At 46.9% G+C, this 21,866-nt stretch overlaps 5 protein-coding genes across 5 annotated transcripts; 2 read left to right on the plus strand and 3 right to left on the minus strand.

Annotated features, from left to right (window-relative positions):
• The first annotated feature begins 3,939 nt into the window (after positions 1-3,939).
• Positions 3,940-4,878, plus strand: LOC114446448 (olfactory receptor 52D1-like). Its single transcript, XM_028422090.1, has one exon. It carries the CDS (start codon positions 3,940-3,942, stop codon positions 4,876-4,878), a length of 939 nt encoding a protein of 312 aa, XP_028277891.1.
• A 1,674-nt stretch (positions 4,879-6,552) lies between these two features.
• On the plus strand, positions 6,553-7,488 carry LOC114446449 (olfactory receptor 5AC1-like). Its single transcript, XM_028422091.1, has one exon. The coding sequence runs from the start codon at positions 6,553-6,555 to the stop codon at positions 7,486-7,488; it is 936 nt and encodes a 311-aa protein (XP_028277892.1).
• Positions 7,489-10,989: 3,501 nt separating this feature from the next.
• Positions 10,990-11,919, minus strand: LOC114445899 (olfactory receptor 52D1-like). The gene has a single exon (XM_028421212.1). The coding sequence runs from the start codon at positions 11,917-11,919 to the stop codon at positions 10,990-10,992; it is 930 nt and encodes a 309-aa protein (XP_028277013.1).
• Positions 11,920-14,266: 2,347 nt separating this feature from the next.
• On the minus strand, positions 14,267-15,208 carry LOC114445900 (olfactory receptor 52N5-like). Its single transcript, XM_028421213.1, has one exon. The coding sequence runs from the start codon at positions 15,203-15,205 to the stop codon at positions 14,267-14,269; it is 939 nt and encodes a 312-aa protein (XP_028277014.1). The 5' UTR covers positions 15,206-15,208.
• A 2,583-nt stretch (positions 15,209-17,791) lies between these two features.
• LOC114446451 (olfactory receptor 52K1-like) lies at positions 17,792-18,745 on the minus strand. Its single transcript, XM_028422092.1, has one exon. The coding sequence runs from the start codon at positions 18,728-18,730 to the stop codon at positions 17,792-17,794; it is 939 nt and encodes a 312-aa protein (XP_028277893.1). The 5' UTR covers positions 18,731-18,745.
• Positions 18,746-21,866: the final 3,121 nt, after the last annotated feature.

The raw sequence follows: 21,866 nt of genomic DNA on the forward strand, positions 1-21,866 counted from the left end.
AAATAACCTTATACCTTTACCCTCCAACATGTTGCATGCTTTAGGATGCTTTCACACGTCAGCTTGCTCAGATCTGATTCACCTGATGGGAAAACACAGAACAATGTGTCACTTCAAACTGGATGAGAGCCTCCTCTCTGCTGACTGGGCGGGTGTGAACAGTCAATCCAGCAGATCGAAGGTGCATATAAAGCAAAGACCGCGCCACGGTCCAGAGCTAATTCAGGGCTTCTGGTCCTGTTCAGATTAGCTTTCTGACCAGGACCACGCTGGATGATTCAGGCAGAGACCACCTCTTTATGGAGGCCTCAGTCCGGCTGTGAGGGAACACAAACACATTGGGCCTGGATTCAGACAGACTGAAGCCTGCAGGTGTGAAAGCACTTAAAGAAAGACGGAGACAGGATGATCTGACATGTCTCCTTTATTAAAGTTTAATACCTCCTTTGTTCTTGTAGTGAGATGAATGACTGAAGGTGACAGGCTGCATTATTTTCAGAGTTCTGATAAGGTATCATTGCTCTGTATTAAAGCCCACAGAATATTATCTTAGCTATAATTCAGAACCCTGATAGGAGTCACATACATACATGACACACCGTCTGTTTTGGACGTGTCAGACAAACCTGATGATTGTTGTCTTGGCTGTTGTTGTGTTGTACCTTCTGTGTGTCTGTTTGTGTGATGTTGGGACAATAAAGTCTTAACAAATGAAGCATATTTGATTACATGTGTGATATACACATGTAAATGGTGGACAGACAGCACTGTAGGCTGAAAAACAGACAAATAAATCCTACAGTATAAATCTGAGTTTCCCAGGGACCCCTTTAAGAGAAAACAGTCTCGAAGGACCCCCTTATTATCCCCATGTTGATTAAAAACAGGGTCATTTTGGTGAAATTATTCTAAAATCTTGTTCTCCTAAGGTTTTATCCTTCATTGTGATTGCCTGCCCTGCCTTGATTGTTTGCACCTGTACCCTTTAGTCTAGTCCTCCCTTGGTCTTTGTCAGTCTCTATGTCTTTTGGCCTGGAAGCTTTTGGTGAGCTCAGTGGCTTACCTATCCATGCTACCACAAAATGAACAAAGCCTGCAGCTAGTCCGCTCGCTGAAGTGGTAGCACAGATGGGTTCTGCGCTCCTGTGTGGACAGTTTGTTGGACTGTGAAGCTGGATCCACACTCACATGAGAATAAAGAACTTTCTTCTTTCTCCCCAGGTGGCAAGACCAGGAAAAAAGTTAGTTTCGGTACAGATTATTCACACTCCCTGAGAAGCTTGTGTGCAGAACATACGGCCCTCCCACTGCAGCGCACGTCACACACCAAAGGTTGACCATGCAATTGTATTTTAACTTCAATCATGAGAGACTCAGCGAACTGAATGAGAAAGATTTATTAAGTACAAAGTTTGAATGTGCATTGGCGTCCTAGACCCCATCGTGAAGACCACATCCGGAAAGGGGGGAAAACGCAAGAGGAGAGGCTGCTGGATCATAAGATCCCCCCCCGGGGTCTAGACCTGGTGGTGGTGGAGAGCTGGAGGGCAGGAAATAGGAGGCCTTACTGGCGTGGATCTGGTGGTGCTTGGGGTGGAGGAGGGTTGCCGGGTTCGATCAGAAGACAGCTGGAGAAGAGACGAAGACTTTTAAATTTCGTGCTAAGCTGTGATTGGTCAGGAGAGGGATGGAAAGCGACAGCTGACTGGTGAGGGAGGTGCTTTCTATTAAGCACCTGACTAAGAGAGCGGAAGAGAGGGGGAGCAGAGGAGTGAGGGATAGAGGGAGAAAGATTAGGAAGCGGATAGGGATAAATGGTGAATGATGGGAAATAGAGTCTTCCTGATTGAACTTACGCTGAGAGCTACATTTGTGAGCACAGTCGTGGTAACCTGGCCTAACGAGCTGATAATGCTCAGGGAAGAGGGCGTATAGCATGACAATAGATAGAAGATCAGTGTAGCTGACTGAGAAAGAGCTGGTGCGTTTGCTGGTCTGTTTGCTGTGGTTAGTTGTCTTTAGTTGGGCTAGGGAAATCAATCCGGTTAGAGCAGGATTCGGGCTGTATCTGGATATATCTGGAGAGTTTTTTTCTGAGTCTGAACAACGTGAATCTGGATATATCCAGATTGATTTCAGTCCACCTCTCGGAGGTGGATCTAGCTGGATTGGCTTACATCTGGCTCAGGTCTGAACACAAATGCAGCTAGTGAATCCTGCTAGCGACGTCATACTTCCAGGTTCACGGGGACAGTGTCCGGGTCGCGTACAAAAGCTGCATGTAAACAACCGTCGAACTACGACAGCTTTGCCCCGAGTTTATTTTCCACAGGGCTACAAAGGAATAAACTGCTTTTAGAACCGAAAAACCTAAAGAATGAGCGACACAGGACAAAAAATATGCACGAGGCATGCACACACGGTCCTACTGCAGACTGAACGGACTCTGTATATGGAGGCGCCACCTAGCGGTTTGGAGGACAACAAACAATCCGGGTTAAGCTGGATTGAGTGTAGACATGTGTGTGATAGCCAGATTTGAAAACAGGTCTGAACGTATCCAGCTTAAAGGCGATCTGGATTCCGTCCTTCTCTAGCTGGACTGACTCTCTCCAGTGTGAACGGAGCCTTAGTGTGTCCTCCTAATCTGTGAAGCCTGGCAGGCTCGTATAGTGCGTCCCCATCTACAGGCAGGATTTATGATGACCTTTTTTCCTGATGTTTTGTTTTTATCATACTAACGTGATCATTCAGTGTTAATGACTGTGAGGACGTTTATAGAATCTTTATACGGCCATTTAACAAAACGCTCACCATTATTCATAACAAGGCAGACATGGATGCAGATGAGCATAATGTGAGCACAAAGACCTGTGTGCTAGCAGGCTATGAACATTACCTAATGATCTGTGAGGTAATGATGAAGGTTTTCCCACGGGAAGTACACTCATAAAACAGGTGTACAACAGTCGACGGCTTAGACGAGGAGAACGTGGAGCTGAAGCTGACAGGTGAGCATTCATCAGACGCCTCTAATGTTTACATTCTAAACCGCCTGTTTGTGTCTTCAATGGGAAGTCATACACATCAGTGCTACAAGTCCACAATATGGAAACAAGCTGTTATTACCCGGCGCCTCCTTTCACTGCTTTCTGTTCTCATACAAACACATGGTTCTCTTCAGCTGGCGTCGGGTTGACCTGTAGCTTTGTGTGGTTCACTGTTTGTTGTGACCTGACCTGGAGGACGGTGTGGCTTTTTTCATGAGGTTTGACTTTTGCTTCAAGAATGTTTTGGCTCTCTAAGAACCACCATCATGACTGATGTTAATATGTTTAATATGCTTTCAGGGCTCTCGGGTCATTGTGTAATCTGTTTATAATCTGTTCAATCTGGTCTGGTTTGTGAAGTGTTTTCTCTAAAATGTGAACAGTGCAGCTGATGGTGTAATTGGGCATACAGTGAAGCAGAAGAATCATGCGTGTGGTTAAAGTCATGGTGGCACAGATGCAGGAAGTAACAGAAATAAACCTGTTTAGTTCTAATAATCTGTTAGTGGGGTACCACCACTAGGTTCAAAAACTTTTTAATTCATTGTGAATGTGTTTTTGTGTCACCTTAAAATAATAATGCTTAAAATAATTAAGGAGTTATTGTTGAATCTGTCAGAAATGAAAGTTATTGAGTTAGGTGTTTCCCTCTGTCTGTAAAATAGCTGTTTAACACCCTGCATGCAGGAAACGTCATTTAAACAAATCCCCATTCCATTTTTAACGCTTCTTATGGACAGAATAATCAGCACTGTTCAAGTTTTAAAGTTTAATTCAGTTTATTGTTCATATTCAAACAGGGCTCCTGCAGTCTGACAGCCTGAGCCTTCATTTCATTCTGTATATATTGATTTAAATGTATACACATTTTCCTTCCTCTGCCTCTCAGATGGAAAACTACACTTACAACAGCCTCATACTCCAGGTGGAAGGACTGAGGGTCACACAGACCAGCAAGTACCCGATCTTCATCGTTCTGCTCCTGGCCTACATGGTCATCCTGATTGCCAACGTGGGCATTGTGGTCTTGATCTGGACAGACAGAAGCCTCCACCAGCCCATGTACCTCCTCTTCTGCAGCCTGTCCATCAATGACCTCATGGGAAACTCCCTCCTGGTTCCCAGACTGCTCGGTGACATCACCCTGCCGCCCTCTGAGCGCCTCATTCACTACTATGATTGTGTACTCCAGGCTTTCTCTGCACACATGTACGGCACCAACGCCCACACCGTGCTGATGATCATGGCCTTTGACAGGTATGTGGCCATCTGTAATCCTCTGCGCTACTCCACCATAATGACTGATAGGATGGTGGTTAAGCTGACGGTCTCAGCCTGGGGGGTGTCCTTGGTCCTGGTCGGGATCCTGCTGGGTCTGACCATCCGGCTGAACCGATGCAGGACTATGATCATGAATCCGTACTGTGATAACCCCTCTGTGTTCAAACTCTCCTGTGAGGACGTGACGATCAACAACATCTACGGCCTCCTCTTCACCGTGGTCCTGCTCACCTCCTCCATCGGCAGCATCGTGCTCACCTACACTAAGATCACCTTTGTCTGTCTGACCAGTAAGAGCAAGTCTCTGAACCGTAAAGCCCTGAAGACCTGCGGCACCCACCTGATCCTGTACCTGATCATGATGATCAGCGGGTTTATTCCCATCATCCTGCATCGCTTCCCTGAGTACACAGACTACAGAAAGATTTCTGCCATTCTCTTTAACGTCGTCCCCGGCAGCTTGAACCCCGTCATCTACGGCCTGCAGTCTCAGGAAATACACAAGTCTTTGTCCAACATATTGCGGCTCAGAAATATGAAACATTAATAGTTTGAGCGTCGATGTTGTAATGATGTAAGATTTGTAAACCTCTAGACCTCCTCAACCCTAATCGTAGACCCCTAAAGACTGCAGACCCCTGGATGTGCTGCCAGATCCAGGGGGCACACGGAGCCCAGCACAGGAAGGCCCTGCACAGCATCAGGCAGCTGGTGCTCATGTTGTAGCTGACTGTGCACTGTATGCTGCTGACCTCTGGTGGCTGCGGTTCTTTACTGAAGCTGGACTTTTTGTGGTGTCTCACAGGACTTTGTCCCCTTCAGTTGTTCGTGTGTATTCGCTGACTGTGGACTCTTTATCCTCATTTTTTGCCTTTTATGATTATTAACATTAAAACTCTTCAACAGAATATGACCAGTGTCAGGATGAAGATGTTTTGTAAAACATAAAAATGAAATAAATCATATATACAGTAAGGACAGTAAATGAAACTGTGTTTATTGTTACTACAACAGGTGCAGAATAAAGCTTGGCTTGTGTTAGGATTTATATTGGACAAAGTGTAACCCTGCGGTCATGTTGGTGCTACAGCTGCTGCTCCATCCCATGCATGTGCTCCCTCCACCTTCCACCCTCCTTTGGTAAACATTCATGGCACGTCCATCAGCAGACAGAAAACAGACTCCAGAGTCTAAAGAATCCTCTTCTAAAACACGGCTGGTGGGACCTGTTTCCAAGACTTAAAGATTCAAAGAGGTTTATTGTCATATGTGCAGCATTGACAAGGGGTCATCTGAACAGGACCCGGCTCATAAGGAGAACCTTCCTGCTGACAGTCAGCCGGGTAGAGGAGGAGGAGAAGAGGAGGATGAAGGAGAGAGAGGAGAGGAAACAGGACAGGTTGTGTTGTTTATATTTGTGTGACAGAGAGAAGAAGAGACTGTGAGGAAGACTGGACACACCATGAAACAAAGGATCATAGGTCGGCCTGGTGGGAGGAGGGGAGGGGGATGGTGGTGGTGTTGAGGAGGTGGGACTGCTCGGTGGATCATGCTTGTGTCCCCCTGCAGTGTCGGCCTACAGCAGCTTAGCCATGGTAAACAGTCAGCCAGCCGGTTCTACCTGTGGCTGTATCTGCAGCTGCCGGCCCTGCACACTGTGTTTGAGGCTAGCTGCACCTGAACACAAAGGTTAGTCTGGTCTTAAAGGTGGAGGTGGTGTCTGGTTCCATAGTGGAGTGACTGGAGGACAGAATGAAGCTGGATCACTGCCCACAGGGCGGATAAGCAGTCAGTGCTGGTCAGCTCACTCAGAAGCTGACCCATGATCCTGCCTCATATTCAGCCTGAGGGGGACAGGGACCGGCTCTGTCCTCTGGGTGGAAGTCGAAGTTGTGGAAAGTGCTGATGTAACATGAGCAGAGTGTTCCTCCACCTGATGAGCTGGTTGGCATTACATCATCCCTGAAGACTCCCATGTTCATAAAAGCAGAGCGGCACAGCTGAAGCTGAGTGTGATGGAGGGACCGCCGGGCAGTGCTGGACTGTGAAGAGACTCGGCTGCTTCTCTGACTTTCACCGTTTGAAAGTATTTTACTGCTTTAATGAAACAGAACTGTCTGTCTCTCTGTCTGTCTCTCTGTCTGTCTCTCTGTCTGTCTCTCTGTCTGTGTTGCTCATGTGTGATCCTCTGTTCTAGTTTTACGTCACTCTCCTGCCTCAGATGGAAAACTACACTTACAACAGCCTCATACTCCAGGTGGAAGGACTGAGGGTCACACAGACCAGCAAGTACCCGATCTTCATCGTTCTGCTCCTGGCCTACATGTTCATCCTGATTGCCAACGTGGGCATTGTGGTCTTGATCTGGACAGACAGAAGCCTCCACCAGCCCATGTACCTCCTCTTCTGTAACCTGTCCATCAATGACATCATGGGAAACTCCCTCCTGGTTCCGCGGGTGCTCACAGACATCCTGCTGCCGCCCTCTGAGCGCCTCATTCACTACTATGATTGTGTGGTTCAGGCTTTCACTGCGCACATGTTCGGCACCAACGCCCACACTGTGCTGATGATCATGGCCTTTGACAGGTATGTGGCCATCTGTAATCCTCTGCGTTACTCCACCATAATGACTGATAGGATGGTGGTTAAGCTGACGGTCTCAGCCTGGGGGGTGGCCTTTGTTCTGGTGGCTATCCTGCTGGGTCTGACCATCCGGCTGAACCGATGCAGGACTAGGATCATGAATCCGTACTGTGATAACCCCTCCCTGTTCAAACTCTCCTGTGAGGACGTGACGATCAACAACGTGTTCGGCCTCATGTACACTGTGGTCCTGCTCACCTCCTCCATCGGCAGCATCGTGCTCACCTACTCTAAGATCACCTTTGTCTGTCTGACCAGTAAGAGCAAGTCTCTGAACAGTAAAGCCTTGAAGACCTGCAGCACCCACCTGATCCTGTACCTGATCATGCTTCTCAGCGGGACGATCCTCATCATCCTGCATCGCTTCCCTGATTCTGCAGAGTACCGTCAGATTGCTGCCATTCTCTTTAACGTCGTCCCCGGCAGTCTGAACCCCGTCATCTACGGCCTGCAGTCCCGAGAAATACACAAGTCTTTGTCCAACATCTTCCAGCTCAGAAAAGTCTGTTAAGTGTAAATTAACTTATTTTTCATTTGTATCTATTTATAAAAGTTTTTCTTCTGAATTTGAGTTTATCAGTCGTGTACAGGGCGCTGGCAGGGGCTGCTGGAGGGTGCACATCTGACCACGTGACGCACGCCTGGTCCATGTGGTCTGATCCAACAGACGAGCTGCTGCAGCTCAGACTGCTGGTTCTGAAAGATCAGTCCGGGTGTCCATGCTGACCCTGCCCCCTGCTGAGAGCTCCTGAATGCAGCAGCAGGGTGGAGGCTGCAGGAGCTGTGAGGAGACAGCAGAGCTGTTTCTCTGTGGATGTTTTGGTGGCACAGCTGCAGTCTGACGGCACATTTCACAGAAAACCTGAACCCCTGAGCATCATTAATACAAAAACATGAAAGCAGAAAAAGCCCAGTGACGTCGCCGTTCCTCTGAGTTTATGATACAAACCTGCAGAAAAGACCGGATTGTGCACATAAAGTCATTCTGACCGCTAATCATTAAAGGTACCAAATGCAGCAACGAGCAGCCTGATAACAGGTTTTTATTGTTCAGTAATTATTCATTAAACTGACAGACGGGTCTGTTTATCATCAGGCGGTCTATTGATTGATTATGAGACATGTTCATGCTGTTGCCTCACAGGCCACAGGGACTGCAGCACGTTTTATAGTCCAAATAATGTGTCATAAAATGAGTCCAACAAAGAAAAGAAGGTCCAAAGTTAACTAAGAGCTCCTGTTATGTTATGTCACAGAGGAGGTAAAACTGTTTTTATAAAACATTGCACAAATAGCTCATCTTGTTTTATACTTATATCTATACCTTCATTCCAAATTGCACGTTTGTTTCTGTACCTATGTTTTATATTCCTATTTGCTGTAAATAATGTTTCAGTATCTTTTCAGTATGCTGCCTGTACATTGCTGCTGCAACAGCTTAGGATAAATAAAATATTTTGATCTATTCTATTGTTTTTTATGAGAAAAGTATCTGTTTATATCAGAAAATTAGGCTCAACTTAGGGTCACCACACAGCCGGCCTCTTCTCAAATGCACCATCTTCTATCCATGCAGCATGGTAAATTAGTTCAATGAATCCTGAAGGAGCACCAGGTCCATCCCCACATATTCTCACATATTTATTATTTTTTCCTCACATACACACTTTCTCATAAAAGCAGATTTTTTGTTGTCAGGTGAACGCAGCAGGCCTCTGTGGCGTGTGACTGGCCGCTCTATGTGTTTCTGTAGTAATGCGGTGTAATACGCTGAGATGTCAGCAGATGGCGCTCAGCGCTCATGAGGTATGTGAAACCACGAAGGCCCACCTGCAGAAGAAGTCCTCCGGGCGGGAAGCTGCGGTCCGGACTTACCGGTGGGTCAACTCTCTGAATCACATTCTTCATGTGATACATGTAGCTCAGCGTGCTGAGCAGCTCTGTGCGGTTTGGGTGTAAGCTGGTTAGCACCATACCGAGGCTAATGCAGTAGCTGTTAGCATACACGGTGATTCGCAGACTGCAGGGGACGGAACTCCAGGAATTCGACTCCAGACAGTGCTGGAAAGTTCTTTGATTTCTTTGAAAATGTTGAAAATGTCGGGGACCAGGGACCAGGTGCGTCCAATATGGCCGCCGCCATCTCGCTTTGCTGTGAACTCGCTCTCTAATCTCGCCTCTGCCATTGTGTAGTGCTGTCTGAATGCTTAGTGAGGGGTTATATAGACCCCGTATCAGGCCCACAGTGCGGGGCGAAGTGATGTTAGCTGCATGGTGTCACATGGGGAGGGATTCTGGACACAGCCTCCGTCTCCGGCCTGACGGAGCTCTGACCAGCTCCACCTCGTTTAGCGCTGCCGACGTCACGCATATTAAGTAGCCATGTGCTTGTGTTGTGTTCAGAGCATGAGTGAATGTATAGTGGAGATATAGGACTTTACCTGGGTCAAGTTATCGCCAGCTGTAGTTCCCTCTGCTCCATATGCTGGATCCTCTTCATTGAACGACATGTTCAGCTTAACAACAGTGTCTCCTCCTCACTGAGCACTGAGCCCGGCTCCCTGCTCACATCAACATCAGTGTGGCTGCAGTGTTTGGATACATGTGTGGGTAAATGTGCGTGTATGACACGAAGGAACCAGGCAGCGGTCCGAAGGACCGAGGAGAGGGAGGGAGGCCTGCAGGGCCTGTTTAATAATCCCAAAAACAAAGAGGGAATCCAGAGGTGCCTTCGCAGTCACTGCCCCCAAACTCTGGAACAACCTGCCCCTGCACATCAGGCCGGCTGACTCTCCTGCAGCTTTTAAATCCTCTCTGAAAACACACATCTTCTCTTTGGCTTTTAACTCAGTCTGAGACGTTGACTTTTACTGTTTCATGTTTTTATTGTTCTTTATCTTCATGTGTTTTATATTTGTTTGTATTGGTGGACAGCACTTTGGCCAACAGGGTTGATTTTAAAGTGCTCTATAAATAAAGCTGAGTTGAGTTTAAGCCCTGTTCTTTTCACAGTGTCAGTGCATGTGTGAGTGGTTATATTTGATAAATGTCTCTGTGGAGCCACGTCTCTTTTGCTTTACCTGTAAATCATTTGTTGAATGTTTGATTCAGCAGAATAAGTCCTGCAGTCCTGCGCTGTGGACGCTAAAGTTCCTGCTTTTTTGTTTCAACATACAGGATTTAAGGAAGCACCTGCACCCCCTCCCCGATCACAGCCAGGCTGGGGGACACAGAGGAGGATCAGAGGAGGCCTCGCTCTTCCTGCTCAGAGTTCGAACCCTGTGAGTCCATTTTTTTGTTGCTTTTCTTGGATTGTTGTTTTTCACAATTTGTGTTTGAATCAGAATCAGAAATACTTTATTGATCCCAGGGGGAAATTGCTTAACTGGTAAATGTGTTTCCACTGAAGCTCGCCCTGAGCTGTGTGTGTGTGTGTTAGAGCTATGAACACTGCGCCCTGCCATAACCACACGTTTTCTTTAATTTAGAATATTCTTTTAATTCAAACAGCATTACACATTAAAGTCATTAAAACAATAAAAATATTCAAGCTGAACTTTTATTGTGTTCAGTGGTGTTTAATACCTGTAGAGGAACATGCTGAGATAACCCATCCTGATAGAGATGGGATTTGCTGCTAATCCTGACTTAGCTTTCTTCAGTGTTCTTTGAGGTCATGTTGTCCTGTTGTCTTGCAGAATGCACAAAGTTAGCCATTTTAATGATATTTATTTTCTTTTGTCATTGTTGGAAGATTTTGTGTTGATATTTGGTACTGCACAGGTTGCCAGTCCATTGCAGGGCAGCACTCACACCTACAGGCAATTTAGAGTCACCAATTAACATCTTTAGAGTGTGGGAGGAAGCCGAGTGCACAGGCAGAACATGCAAACCCAGGCGGGTTCATGAACACGACACACTGCTGCCTCAGAGTGTAAATATTGGACCAACAATGTTTTCATGTTATCATCATCATCAATACTTAGTGAACGTTTTAACATGGATCTATGAGTCACTTCATCCTAGTGAACAGGATGAGAATTTTATCTCGCAGTGTTTTGATCTGCAGTCCGTAGATCACCGCGTTCATCGCAGGGGAAACCACATGCAGCAGGATGGAGGCTAACTTCCTGTGGCTGGATAAGTGTGGGAAGCGGTGGAGGATGATGACGATGCTGCCTGACGCAAGCATGATCATGTACGAGGCTAGGTGGGTGGTGCAGGTCTGCAGCGCCTTGTTGTTCAGTGACTTGTTCTTGCTGCTCAGACACACGATGGCGATCTTCAGATAGGTGAGCGTGACGCTGCCGATGGAGGAGCCCAGCAGCACCACGGTGTAGGTGAGGCCGTAGATGTTGTTGATGAGGACGCTCTCACAGGACAGGTTGAACAGGGAGGCGTTATCACAGAACGGGTTGAATACGACCCACCTGCAGCGCGACAGGCGCACGCTGAGGTAGATGAGGATCGCCACCATTAACAGTGATACGCCCCATGCAGACATCGACAGTGCCACCACCTTCCTGTGAGTCATGAGGGTGGAGTAGCGCAGGGGGTTGCAGATGGCCACGTAACGATCAAATGCCATGATCATGAGTATTGTGTGAGCGCTGCTGGCGTAAAAGTGAGCGCAGAAGGCCTCGATGACGCAGTCAGTGTAAGAAATGTAACGCTCGGACACTGGAACGAAGATGTCACTCAGCAGGTGGGGGATGATGGCGGTCGCCCCGAACAGGTCGTTGATGCTCATGTTGCAGAAGAGCAGGTACATGGGCTCATGGAGGCTCTTGTGTGTGGTGATGAGCGTCACCAGGCTGATGTTGGCCATGACGATGAAGGTGTAGATGAGGAGGAGGAGGACGAAGGCTGGGACGGAGGACTCGGGGCTGACCTTTAACCCCTCCAGCTGCAGGATGTCCAAGTTAATGGTGGTGTTCTCCATACTGCAAGAGGGAGGATCCTGCAGAGGACCACACACACACACACCACTCAGCAGTAGAATGCACAGACAGACATGTCAGATTACAGCCTGGCCTCACAAACAGACACACAATTACACCAACGGCCAATTGACAGTAATAACACATCTCACATCTCTGTGTGTGTGAGGAAGCTGAAGTGCCTGGACAGGCACGCCAGACACACACAGGAATCATTCCTGCTGGCAGCAGAGATGCAGTCATCACAGACTACAGATCTGGTCTGCACTGCACTCCACAGTGCACCGCTGCAGTCAGACTGAGCCACCGGTGTTCACCTAGAACCTTCTACAGCACTAATGTCACACACAAAGCACAAAGCAAGCTTTACCTGTGATGCGGACCTCCTGCTGGCAGGCCTCAGTTGGACAGACACACACTTTTTATGAGCTCACGGCTTCCAATCACGGCTGCCTAATCCACTCGGGGCCTAATTAGCCCGGCTGAGGGCCGTCATCCCAGCCAATGAAAACTTCTCTCAACTTCTCCCAACTTTTTCAATCCTGTTTACAGATCCACGATGTTCCTGAGCCCTGTTTTTTCTCTTTAGAGATACTTCAGAAATTCTTGTGGGTCATTGAAAAAATATATTAAAAACTTATACTTATATAATAAAACTAGATAAATGAATTAGAGCTCCCTCTGACCTCTGACCTCTCCTCTACTCTCATTAGTCTGGCTCACACTGGTAATATCGTCTCATAATCTGTGTTCACTGTCTTCCTCATAGATTTGTGCCTCGCTCCTCTCTCTCTCTCTCTCTCTCCTTCATCCTCTCTGTCCTGTCTCCCTCTTCTTCTCCTCCTCTACCCAGCCGACTGGCAGCAGGACTGATTCCCCCTTAAGTATACGGGTCCTGCTCAAGGTTTCTTCCTCTTAAAGGGAGTGTTTCCTTGCCACAGTGCTCTTAGGTTCTGGGTCTCATGCTCTGGGTTTCTGTGAAGCGCTTTGAGACCATTTCTGATTGTAAAATGCGCTGTATAAATAAAACTGAACTGAATTGAATTGAGAACAAAGCTTGCAGTCATCACCAACACAGAGGTCTGAGTGGACTGACTCACTATTGCAGCCTGCAGGAAGTGCAGCGTTGTGCTTCATGTCTCAGCCCTGGAAGTTAAATATTTAACATTAGGCTGCTAGCAAGCTAGTTTTAGTCAATCAGGAGCAGAAACTCCATCATCGTGGTGGTTTCAAGGGTCACACAGCTGGGACACTATGCTCACACCAGGGGTCGGCACCCTGCGGCTCCGGAGCCGCATGAGGCTCTTTCATCCCTCTGCTGTGGCTCCCAGGCAGCGAGCTCATTTTTGGAAAACAATAATAATAATGTGAATAAATAATGGCAGTTTAATTTAAATGTATTTTATTTTATTCATTTATTTTTTTCATAGTAATAGTTGTTTCTTTGGAGATTGAGATGCTCTTGTGATATTAATATTTTGTCAAAACATGCATCACGGTCGCGTGCTGTACACAGCACCTGTGACATCGGACGAACTCGTGCTCGACAGCCTACATGGAATGACATTCCTGACACTTATATGAACATGGAAAAGTTTGCATTTGGAGTCCTGTCAATCTTTGGGTCCTCATACTTGTTTTTATATCGGACCCTGAACTACGTGTTTCATAATTCAGGTTGACTACTGTAGCCTACAGCATGGAGGACATGAATGACATGAATGACAGCACACTGTAATCCAAATAACATAAACTGGCATTTTTTGTTCAGATAAATATTCTGTCTATCTATATTAGGCCTATACATGGATTAATATTACCTTCAATTTAGTGGTCAGATAGGTGTAGATTAGTAGTTAGGGGTTTGTGGCTCCTGTGCTTTATTCAGTGGAAAACCGGCCCAAATGGCTTTTTTAATGCTGAAGGATGCTGACCCCTGGCTCACACCATTTAAACCTCGCCATCCAGGTCTTTTTCATTCAGAAGCTCTGCTGTTCACCTGGCAGCTCAGACACATGACTTGTCATCCTCTGTGCAGAGGATTGTGGGTAATATCAGCCTGAAAAGCATGCTGGCTGGCATACTACAAAAACACACTGGATTTAGTGGCTCGTGGTACTTCTGGCATCTCTGTACGCTGACACTGAGTCTGCTCCGAGTCCACCTGTGACAAACAGACCTGACTGGACTGAGCTGTGACAAAGACTCACACCTCAAATATCCAATAAGGAGACTTCAATACTTAAAAACAGGACAAATGAAGTGTAGCATGAGTAAACACAGTATAAATATATAAAGCATGTTATACTGAAAGGCAGGAGTGTGTCAGCCCCTGTGTTCAGCCCTCTGTCACTTTAAGTTGATTTTACGCTGGAACACTCTGATGATTCTCTGCCTGATCTCTTTTATCTGCAGCCCATAGATCACAGAGTTGAGCGCGGGCAGAGCCACCTCACCAACAATGGCCGCCACCTTCCTCTGGTCAGACAGCTGAGGGAAGCGGTGCAGGATGACGATGATGAAGGCCGATACCAGCAGCAGGATGTACACAGTGAGGTGGGTGGTGCAGGTCTGCAGCGCCTTGCTGTTCAGTGTCTTGTTCTTGCTGTTCCAACAAACAGTAGCAATCTTCAGGTAGGTGAGCGTGACGCTGCCAAGCGAGGAGCCGAGCAGCACCACGGTGTAGCCGAGGCCGTAGATGTGGTTGATGAGGACGCTCTCGCAGGACAGGTTGAACAGGGAGGCGTTGTCACAGAACAGGTTGGGGATGACTCTCCTGCAGCGAGACAGGCGGATGGTGAGGCCCAGCAGGATCGACACCATAACTAAGGCTGCGCCCCACGCCGCCAGCGACAGATTCACCACCATCCTGTTAGTCATGATGGTGCTGTACCGCAGCGGGTGGCAGATGGCCACGTAGCGGTCAAAGGCCATGATCATGAGCACGGTGTGGGAGGTGCTCCCGTACAGGTGGACACAGAAGGCCTGAATGAAGCACTCGATGCTGTGAATGTAGCGCTCAGAGTCGGATATGAACAGATGTTTGAGCACGTGGGGGATGATGATGGTCGCCCCGAACACGTCGTTAATACTCATGTTGCAGAAGAGCAGGTACATGGGCTGATGGAGGCTCCTGCTCCCGAAGATCAGTGCCACCAGGCCGAGGTTAGACACCATGATGAAGATGTAGACGAGGAGGAGTAGGAGGAAGACAAGGATGGAGGACTGAGGGCTGACCTTTAACCCCTCCAGGAGCAGCATGTCTCCACTGAACGTCTGATTTTCCATCAGTCTGTAACTTTACATTCAAATGTTAAAGAGCTGTTGGCAGCAATAAAAACATCGAGCGCGTTCTCAGTTGGATCTGAAATCCTTCAGAGGAAACATGTCAGCATTCATGTTCCTGCATCAACACCACCCTCCCTCCAACCTGAGGCTCAGACAGCACACGCTTTTATCTGAGGCCATCAGCTGCAGCATCACGTGCATGCAGGTCAGCTGTTGTCTGGAAACTTGTTCCCCAGCGTCATCCTGCAGGCGGGTCTACTGTTTGTTTTATTCAGATGTGGTCCAGATTTTACCCTCTTTCTGCTTGTTATTGAATAAACTGATGCCACATCATGGTTCCGACGGTCCCTATGAGGATCATAGGTCAGCCGCGTTAGCTTTGTACCATTACACTTTTTATTGTTGGCTAAAATCTATACATAAACATACCCAGGATCTCATTAGTCTGTTACGTAAAATGGCAAGACACCTAGAGTGGTTTGCAAAAGTATTCATACCCCTTGAACTTTTCCACATTTTCTCACATTATGACCACAAACATAAATATATTTTATATGAATGTTATGTGAAGACCAACACAAAGTGGCACACATTGTGAAGCAGAAAGAAAATTAAACATGAGTTCATTTTTTTTTTACAATTAAAAAACTGAAAAGTGCAGTGTGCAAAAGTGTTCAGCCCCCCTGAGGCAATACGTTGTGGAACCCCCTTTTGCTGCAATTATAGCTGCAAGTCTTTTGGGGTATGTCTCTACCAGCTTTGCACATCTACAGACTGAAATCTTTGCCCTTTCTTCGTTGCAAAACAATTCAAACTGAGTCAAATTAGATGGAGAACGTTTCTGAACAGCAGTTTTCAGATCATGCCACAGATTCTCGATTGTATTTAGGTTTAATATGTTTCATTTTACACCATTCCACTGTAGCTTTGGCTTTATGTTTAGGGTCGTTGTCGTGTTGGAAGGTGAATCTCCGCCCCAGTATCAAGTGTTTTGCAGACTCCAACAGGTTTTCCTTGTCCTGTATTTGGCTCCATCCATCTTCCCATCAACTCTGACCTGCTTCCCTGTCCCTGCTGAAGAGAAGCAGCCCCAGAGCATGATGCTGCCACCACCATGTTTGACAGTGGGTATGGTGTGTTCAGAGTGATGTGCAGTGTTAGGTTTCTGCCACATATAGCGTTTTGCATTTAGGCCAAAAAGTTCAATTTTGGTCTCATCTGACCAGAGCACCTTCTTCCACATGATTGCTAGGTCACTCACATGGCTTCTTATGGTTTACTTAATGCCACTCTTCCATAAAGTCCAGATTTGTGCAGTGCACGGCTGATCGTTGTCCCATGGACAGATTCCCCCACCTTAGCTGTAGATCTCTGCAGTTCATCCACAGTCACCATGGGCCTCTTGGCTGTGTCTCTGATCAGTGCTCTCCTTGTTTGGCCTGTTAGTTTAGGTGGATGACCATGTGTCAGTAGGTTTGCAGTTGTGCCATACTCCTTCCATTCGCCGATGATGGACTGAACAGTGGTCTGTGAGATGTTCAAAGCTTGGGAAGTCTTTGTATAGCCTAACCCTGCTTTACATTTCACCACAACTTTATTCCTGACCTGTCTGGTGTGTTCCTTGCACTTCATGATGCTGTTTGCGCCCCAATATTCTCTCAACAAACCACAGAGGCCGTCACAGAACAGCTGTATTTGGACTGAGATTAAATTACACACAGGTGGACTCTATCTAGTCATTAGGTCAACATTCAATCAGTCAGAAATCATCAGGCAACTTCTGAAGGCAACTTGGATGCACTCGGAGAAAAGGGGGCTGAATACTTTTGCACACTGCACCTTTCAGTTTTTTATTTGTAAAAAAAAAAAAAATTCTTTCTACGTCACAACTGTGTGCCACTTTGTGTTGGTCTTTCACATAACATTCCAATAAAAATATTTATTTTTGTGGGAATAATGTGAGAAAAAGTGGAAAAGTTCAAGGGGTATGAATACTTTGGCAAGACACCTAAACACCAGAGGGTGTTTTGATAGTAATCAGTTAAATCAGTGAGCGAGCAGGCTAAGCTGATTTAGCCACACTGTGTGTTGTTTTCTTGGTCATGACATTAACAACAACATCTCATCAGAAGGGCCGGTGGTGTGGTGAGGGTGGAGCTGGACTCCCTGACAGCAGGGTCAAAGGATGCCGTCTGAGCTGCAGGGATCCTGGAGAACATTTCATAACATTAGCTAATAAACATATTAGCAAACAACAAGCTAACCAGATCCTGCTTGGGAGTTTGGGCCAATTAGATGCTGTTATCCACTCAGCATGCTAGGTGCTAACTATTTGTCTGTGTTAGCAGGTAAGCTAGCTTCACTGAGACACTCAGGAGCACGAGCTTCACTTCGTCAGAGGGTGATGTTTCACAGATAAAAACAGAGCAGCTGTCTTCAGTTTATACAGAAATATTTATTACATCTTTATGAAAATTACAGCTGATATGAGGCATATGTGACGGGAGGCTTTTGGCATTCGGAGGTCAGAAATTTGTAAACATCAGACACGTTTATGTCCGCCATCGCAATTGACAAAGCATGTGTTCAGAACGAACCCTTTCTGGACTGGAAGAGTTTTGACATAAACTTTCGTATTTCTGCAGACTGCACTCCATAAATGATGGGGTTGAGGCTTCCTGGGATGATATGAAACAGAATGGCAGACAGTTTCCTGTAATCTGAGTGCTCAGGGAAACGATGCAGCACGACAATGAGCATGCCACAAAAGAACATGATTATGTACACAAAGAGGTGGGTGCTGCAGGTCTTCAAGGCTTTACTGTTCAGAGACTTGCTCTTACTGGTCAGACAGACAAAGGTGATCTTAGAGTAGGTGAGCACGATGCTGCCGATGGAGGAGGTGAGCAGGACCACAGTGAACGTGAGGCCGTAGATGTTATTGATCGTCACATCCTCACAGGAGAGTTTAAACAGAGAGGCGTTGTCACAGAAAGGATTCATGATCATAGTCCTGCATCGGTTCAGCCGGATGGTCAGACCCAGCAGAATCCCGACCAGAGCCAAGGCCGCTCCCCAGGCTGAGACCGTCAGCTTAACCACCATCCTGTTGGTCATTATGGAAGAATAACGCAGAGGATTACAGATGGCCACATACCTGTCAAAGGCCATGATCATCAGCACGGTGTGGGAGGTGGTGCCGAACATGTGTGTGGTGAAAGCCTGAACCACACACTCATAGTAAGTGATGAGGCGCTCAGAGGGCGGCAGCAGGATGTCTGAGAGCAGGCGAGGCACCATGATCGAATTTCCAACTATGTCATTAAAGGGGAGGTTACAGAACAGCAGGTACATGGGCTGGTGGAGGCTCTTGTCGATGCAAACCAGCACTACAATGCCAATGTTGGTGAACATAATAATTACATAGGACAAAAGGAAAAAGAAGAAGACGGGGTAGGTGGACACCTCTGTGATCTTCAGCCCCTCCACCTGCAGGGTGAAGCTGTTGAACGTGTAGTTTTCCATCGTGCTGAAACCACTGAAACAAACGATTTGTCAAATAAATATCACCTGCATGGAACGAACAAAAGACACCAGGAGGTCACGCTCGCCTGAAACAAAAGAGGAAACCTTGGAACATCACCTGCTGCTCCTCAGCTGTCAGACACCAAGCAGCCAACCTCGTGGCAGCAAACCACAAACGCTGGCCTGTTTTTATAAAGGGATGCAGCCATCCAGGGGGGGCAGGCGCAGCCAGCTGGTAACCTTGGAGAATGTTTAGTTGTTGATACACAGGGTGAAGTCAGAACTACATTTTGATAGAGCGTGTAGTTCCAGTAGTTATACACATCCACCAGAAGGACACGGGGGACTGGAATCAAACCTAGGACCCTTTCACAAGGAGAACCAACTGAACTGACAGCACCGGTGCTAACCTCTGCCCAATACCAGCCAGTCCAGAATCAGGAGGGAAGCCCCCCTCCGCCCTGACCACTTGTAATAACCTGGGTGTTTATTGCTTGTTTTAACTGTGGCTTTTGCAGGTTTGACTGCCACCCCCTTCTGTCCATGTGGTCGTGATCCACGGCATAGACCAGCTTTTCATTTGCCAGTAATAGTAGTCAGCTTTACTCTTGTGTCGTTGTATCCGGGTTGTCTGTCCCTCTGTGTCCTCTGAACCTTCACTCTGGAACTGTTCTTATCCTGGGGCCTGACCCATGTACTGAAGCATCAGGACTTAGCACAGCTCCTCTGCTCCTGTTTTGCCTTCTGCACGTGTCAGAGAGGTTTGGAAACCTTGGCCTGGTGCTGCATAGCTTTTGCATATTAGTGAAATGTGCTTTCACTCCAGCTCTAACCACAGTGAGCACTGAGGTGAAATGGTTTGATTCTAAAGGCCAAATTCCACCTACATGAACAGTGGGATTTTGTCATCCCAATAGTCCCAGATTAGAGTATTTATTTTGCCATCTAATGTAGAATATGTAAATTCCACAGCTGTGGCCCCATTCAGGCTGCTCAGCAGTGGTAGACTCATTAATGTGCTACAGAAAACATGTATTTCTACACTTGTAGATGTGCAACGTTTTCCTTCTTGACGTTTAAAGCTGAGGATGGGAGTAGACCTCACAGTGTTGGGTTGTAGCCAGCTGGTGGCTGAGGAAGGGTACATAACAGAGTCATGGACACTGAGTTCAAGGACTGTATGGTCAGTTAGAGTTGAGACAGAGCTTCAGCAAAACTAATCAGACTTCTGAGGGTGAGGCGTGCCCACAGCTGACATCAGCAGGGGGTTCAGAGCTGCTTTTGTTTGTTTGCTGTCGTTACAGTGACAGTTGGTTAATTAGTACCGTGGGGCGGCAAGATCTCTGCAGGGAGCCGTCGGCTGAACCTGAACTCCCACGCAACACCAGCTGAACTGAGGGTTGAGTTTCTGAAAGTTTCTCTGTTCAAACTTCACACATAAACAACAGGAAACCACCGAACCAGTTCAAACCGCGGGAGATGACATTTCAACAGATCAGCCTTCCTTTAGCTACATGGTCTGTGTACTGTTTGTGTACTTTGCAGACCTGAATTGTTTAGTTTTAAGACAGCATAGCAAAACTTTAACCCTAGACACTATGAACCCTGCCGAAAGAACAGCAAGCTTTGTCAGCTGTGTCAGATCTTTGAACGTGAGACATGAAACACATTTCTCCAATAAGGCTTGGTCCACACATGTAGTAAGAATTTCTAGACCCCATATAGGGCCCTCAAAGTATCCCACAATGCATCATGAAAAGCAGCGTACCACCGATGGTCACTACATTAGTCATTTATCGTGCAGAAAAAAGGCGGCACAGGAGCTGTCTGATCCCTGTAATAAAGCATGACGAGTTGTCGCCACATAATAAAATGTATATTTAATATATCAACTGTGCTTTAACAGCACAAACATGAATTGCTAGCGACATAGTCTGCTTAGCCGGCAGAGATCAGCACTTTTTGGCAAACATGTTGGAGGGAGTGTCCAAAACCCGATGACCACACTGTGGAGTGCCCTGCACCGACCCTCACATGCAGGGAGTGAGCGTGAGAGTGTAACAAGATTCTGGAAAAATACTGCACTCCTGAGCACAGCCAGGAAGCATGTGTAGCCATGTGACTGCTCAGCTGTGTGTAATGAGTGTCCCAGGTGTGCTCGGTGACCATCAGGCTGATTGAATTAAAGGCTGCAGTGAGGCGTTCAGGGACTTTTGGACAGGGACAGACTGCAACCTTCTGTTTTGTAATGACACAGCTTGGTGTGTCCACAGGGCGTCTCTGCACCAGCTGACTGTGATGCTGGTCTGATGGTGTCTCCATCGTCTGCTGTTTAAAGACTAAACGTGTTTATGAGAATCCTGCGTTCTCGGGCCGAGGGTCTGGTTGTTTGTTGTGTTTCATGCTGTGAAGTTACAGCACATGTGTAATCTGTGCTCTGACTGTCCATGGCTAAGCTAAGAGCTAATTGCCCAGCTTGGAGCTCACAGAGCTGCGTCAGCTAGCTGGCTAACGCAGGTTAAGGGAAGGTGAAGGATAATTATCTCTGGGGGCCACGTCGCATCCTCGCTGTCCATCAGTCAAACTCTTGAATGGAAATGACCTGGATGACTTGAGAATCTTCATGTTTGGTGAACTTTTTTCTGTTTGTCTTCACAAGCTCGCGCCCCTGAGCCCTTCCTGTAATCGGTGTAATCCTCTGAGCTCTGATAAACAGTCTCCCCCCTCTGAGGACTAATTACCATCAGAAACTGTTGGTGAGTGTTTTGGTAGGCAGCAGCTCACAGTGGACCTCGTGAATGATCATGAGGCATCATGACTTGCTGCCATGGCTACCGTAACAAAACTTTAGGACCATTAGGGGGCAGTGTAATCCCTGGGCTCCCAACATGCAACAGTTTTCTAACCACAAACAAACACTGTGAGCTCCTTCAGGTCACAAAGTTAACTTTTCATAAGTGTGTGTTAAATACAGGCCAACACAGCCTGCAGGTCAAATACTGACAGGACAGTTATTCAAATAAAATAAGACTACAGCAGGCCATTTAACGTTTTAATGAAAATAAAGTTCTTAAACTTTTTATTATTCATGACACTCATCACTGCTTAGTGAACTGCAGTTAGCGTCTCATCTAGT

This window comes from Parambassis ranga, chromosome 14 (assembly GCF_900634625.1).
Source record: "Parambassis ranga chromosome 14, fParRan2.1, whole genome shotgun sequence".
Taxonomy (NCBI): domain Eukaryota; kingdom Metazoa; phylum Chordata; class Actinopteri; family Ambassidae; genus Parambassis; species Parambassis ranga.

What these genes read in the sequence shown, in the direction of transcription:
- LOC114446448 (XM_028422090.1), top strand. Translation starts at nt 3,940, where the DNA reads ATGGAAAACTACACTTACAACAGCCTCATACTCCAGGTGGAAGGACTG.
- LOC114446449 (XM_028422091.1), top strand. Translation starts at nt 6,553, where the DNA reads ATGGAAAACTACACTTACAACAGCCTCATACTCCAGGTGGAAGGACTG.
- LOC114445899 (XM_028421212.1), bottom strand. Translation starts at nt 11,919, where the DNA reads ATGGAGAACACCACCATTAACTTGGACATCCTGCAGCTGGAGGGGTTA.
- LOC114445900 (XM_028421213.1), bottom strand. Translation starts at nt 15,205, where the DNA reads ATGGAAAATCAGACGTTCAGTGGAGACATGCTGCTCCTGGAGGGGTTA.
- LOC114446451 (XM_028422092.1), bottom strand. Translation starts at nt 18,730, where the DNA reads ATGGAAAACTACACGTTCAACAGCTTCACCCTGCAGGTGGAGGGGCTG.